This window comes from Belonocnema kinseyi, chromosome 8 (genome assembly GCF_010883055.1).
Source record: "Belonocnema kinseyi isolate 2016_QV_RU_SX_M_011 chromosome 8, B_treatae_v1, whole genome shotgun sequence".
NCBI classification, from domain to species: domain Eukaryota; kingdom Metazoa; phylum Arthropoda; class Insecta; order Hymenoptera; family Cynipidae; genus Belonocnema; species Belonocnema kinseyi.
In genome coordinates, this window is record NC_046664.1 from 70,065,962 (window position 1) to 70,069,064 (window position 3,103).

A 3,103-nucleotide genomic window follows, 5' to 3' on the forward strand; every position below is an offset into this window, starting at 1 on the left:
GAAGGGGAAGTTGGTTGCCTTCTTATTTTTCTTTCCTCCTTTTTTATTCTCATCCAAAGTAACGATGAATAGTTTTCTTTTCTGTCTTTCTTTTTTAGGGGGAAAGGAGGGGAGAGAAGTGTTCCTTTTTTCAGATTCCAATGGGAACATTTTATGGTAGTTGTCCAAATTTGGTCGTTAGATTCTTGATCTTATTTTCAGGAATTGTTTTAATCTTTTTTTAATTTTAAGTTTGTTGAAAAAAATTATTTAAAAAAGTGAAAAAATGGGGTTTTTACTTAAAAATTCATTAGTCACGCAATTTTAATTATTTTAGCCTGAAAATGTATGACCATACGTTTGAAATAGTGTACTTTTATAAAAAAAATATTGCAAAATTGGTGCTTTCTAAAAAGATATTTATTTGTACCCCACGATTTTTGTACCTTCACTTTTTGACGCTTGACGCAGTATGCCAAACGACTTTACTTACAGTTAGTGTCTCCAACTAACGCTAGGTCGCGACACTTACTCAATTTTTCGAATTAAGTATAGTTTATAACAGTTTGCAAATTTCTTGGGGTATGTGAGACCCACAATGCACTTTAAGGGTTAAAGTTAAAACGACAAACAAGTTGACTGATCTGGTTTTAAATAAATGTACAAGCAAGGTAAATTCACTTGATCACTTTTATTTCCTGCCCTTTTACTTCCTGTTCTAATATTATTATATAATTTTAAAAATCCAGGTTTCCCAGGTTAAAACTAGACGTGAAATCCTTTAAAGAGTCTGAAAAGTAAAACAGCTGTTGGATCTCAGAAATGAAAGAATAAGTAACATTCATAATAGTACTTTTCTAAAGAGCTGGCAGATGAATGGTTATAGAATACTTCAAGTTCAATTAATATTACATTAATAAACTCGAGGGCCTTTACAATTGGGACCACTTTCAAATCACAATACAAACAAACTATAAAACAAATCTCTTTTGGAAATTAGTAGCTGACCCTAAATTTGATACGTGTACTCATGATCAAAAGTATGATTATATATGTATTTACACGCATTAAATTATTTAGAAGTTATGATTTTAACTTTTCAATAGCAGATGACACCTGCGCAGAAATAAGATTCATGTCTTTGATATGAGAAAGTAATGATTTACTATTCTTAACCCTACATATACACACTATAGTTAAGTGAGGAGGTATACACACTGGACTAGATATACCCGCCCAACTTCAAAAGCTCATATCTTTGTTCAGAATTGAACAACTTCACCGTTTTTTCTTTTTATTTCATAGAGAGAATCTTCCAAAATTAAGTATAATAGGTTTCAAAGTGAGAAATATAAAAAAATGTATACATATTTTGCAATAAACAAAGAAATCTGCCAAAGTTTTGTGAAGAAATCACGTTTACTCTAAGTGACTGTTATGTATATAAAAGTTAAGATAAATAGGCTCAAACATAGATGAATCGAAAGTTAAAGTGTTGAACTTTAAAACTGTGGTTTCGGTTTTTCGAGGTGGTCTAAAAACATATTTATTTAGAGATTCGAAAGTTGGAAAATTTCAGATTCCGCGCGGCTTAATCATGGCACTGGAAAACTCCATTTCTCGGAAAAAATATTGATTTAAACTATATATCAAAGAAATGCTTGCACACAAACATCACGGAGAGAAACGTTCGTGGTGCGTCCTTCTTCAGATTTCGGGACATTGATTTTGATACTTTAGCTGAAAAAAAATCAGCAAACACTAACCCTACCCTGCGAGACCTGAGCGTCACTTACACATACAAACACACAAACAATACCCTTAGTCACACAAATTAGACACATTAGTTTCAATACACGCTAGGAACTTTGCCAATATTTAAATAAATTCACATTTATTTACATTTGAATTTTTCTATTTTGTCGGTTTTTCACACACAATTTACACACTGGGTAAACAACACTCGGAGAGAAACTTTCGATCTGTCTCCTTCCACAGATTTTGGGACAGTGAAGCTGCTAAGGGGCCATGTGCGTAGTGGAGGCCGAGAACTTTTTTCATCCACAGGCTACAGACCCCAGCGTTCTGTCGCTTAGAAATGAGCACTAAAAATCATGCCGGGTGTTTGTTACCCAGTGGGTATGCTTAGGGCTATAACTTTACGTTTGTAACGAGAAACCTGCATCCTTAGATTTTTCATCTCTTTGCGACATTTCATAAGTTTTTTCTGATAACTTGCAGATTCTGCTTTGTATTTCCTAAATAATTTTTTATTCAATACTTCATTCTTAAAATCAATTTCACTTTCATTGACATCAGCCAAAAACTTCTTGTTCAATATGTGGCTAAAATTATTTGGTTTTAAGCTGTTTATCAATGTACTCGTAATGCAGTCAGAATTGTTTGCTTTGCTGGAATTGGGTACTGCATCAGGAATGGATCTATCAGGAAATAAATCCTTTTTTATACGTAATGGCGTGGAGATATTGATTGTACATTCATCCCTCGATTCGTTTGTACTTATTCCAGAGCTATTTTCAATTGTAAATTCATTTTTGATATAATTATCGACTGGCTCACTTTTAATACATGAAATACTCGGTGCCTCCATTGAGTCATTGTCTTGACTTGATGAATTTTCAATTTTTGGTTCAATAACCGAAAATCTGTAAATACAATTTTAAGATTTTTGTTGTTTATATGTTTTAATAGGTCGAGAAAAAAAAATTAATATGTATTTATATAAGGTATTGGGATCTGAAATCATGACGTCAGAAGAGGGATTTAAACAAAGATGGCCGACGACAACGGGGTCACTTTGCAACTGATACATTGTGTTGTTACTGAATTTTAATCGTTTTTCGTGTTTATTATATCAAAGATGTCGCTCAGCATTGCTGAAATTTGTAAATTTACGTTATCCACTCCCTCGTGTAGAAACTTTGTGGAAGGAGAAAAGGTGTTACACGCTGGACACATATTATTTGATGTAAAACAGCTGGATGATCAAACGAGCATAAAGCTAAATACTTTTTGTTTACAATCGTCCAGTTTGCGGTACCAGTTTTAACGACCTTTTCCCTGCACTACAATCTACAAAAAGGACATTTTCAGATCATAATTG

General features: G+C 33.1%; 1 protein-coding gene across 3 annotated transcripts in view; it reads right to left on the reverse strand.

Moving 5' to 3' along the window:
• Positions 1–1,856: 1,856 nt before the first annotated feature.
• Positions 1,857–3,103, reverse strand: part of LOC117178845 — a 2,802-nt gene continuing 1,555 nt past the window's right edge. For all 3 annotated transcript variants that reach the window (XM_033370349.1, XM_033370350.1, XM_033370348.1), the window contains one exon: positions 1,857–2,645. In XM_033370349.1, the coding sequence (XP_033226240.1) occupies positions 2,108–2,645 (538 nt within the window). In that variant the 3' untranslated portion in view covers positions 1,857–2,107. The remainder of the gene's footprint in view (positions 2,646–3,103) is intronic.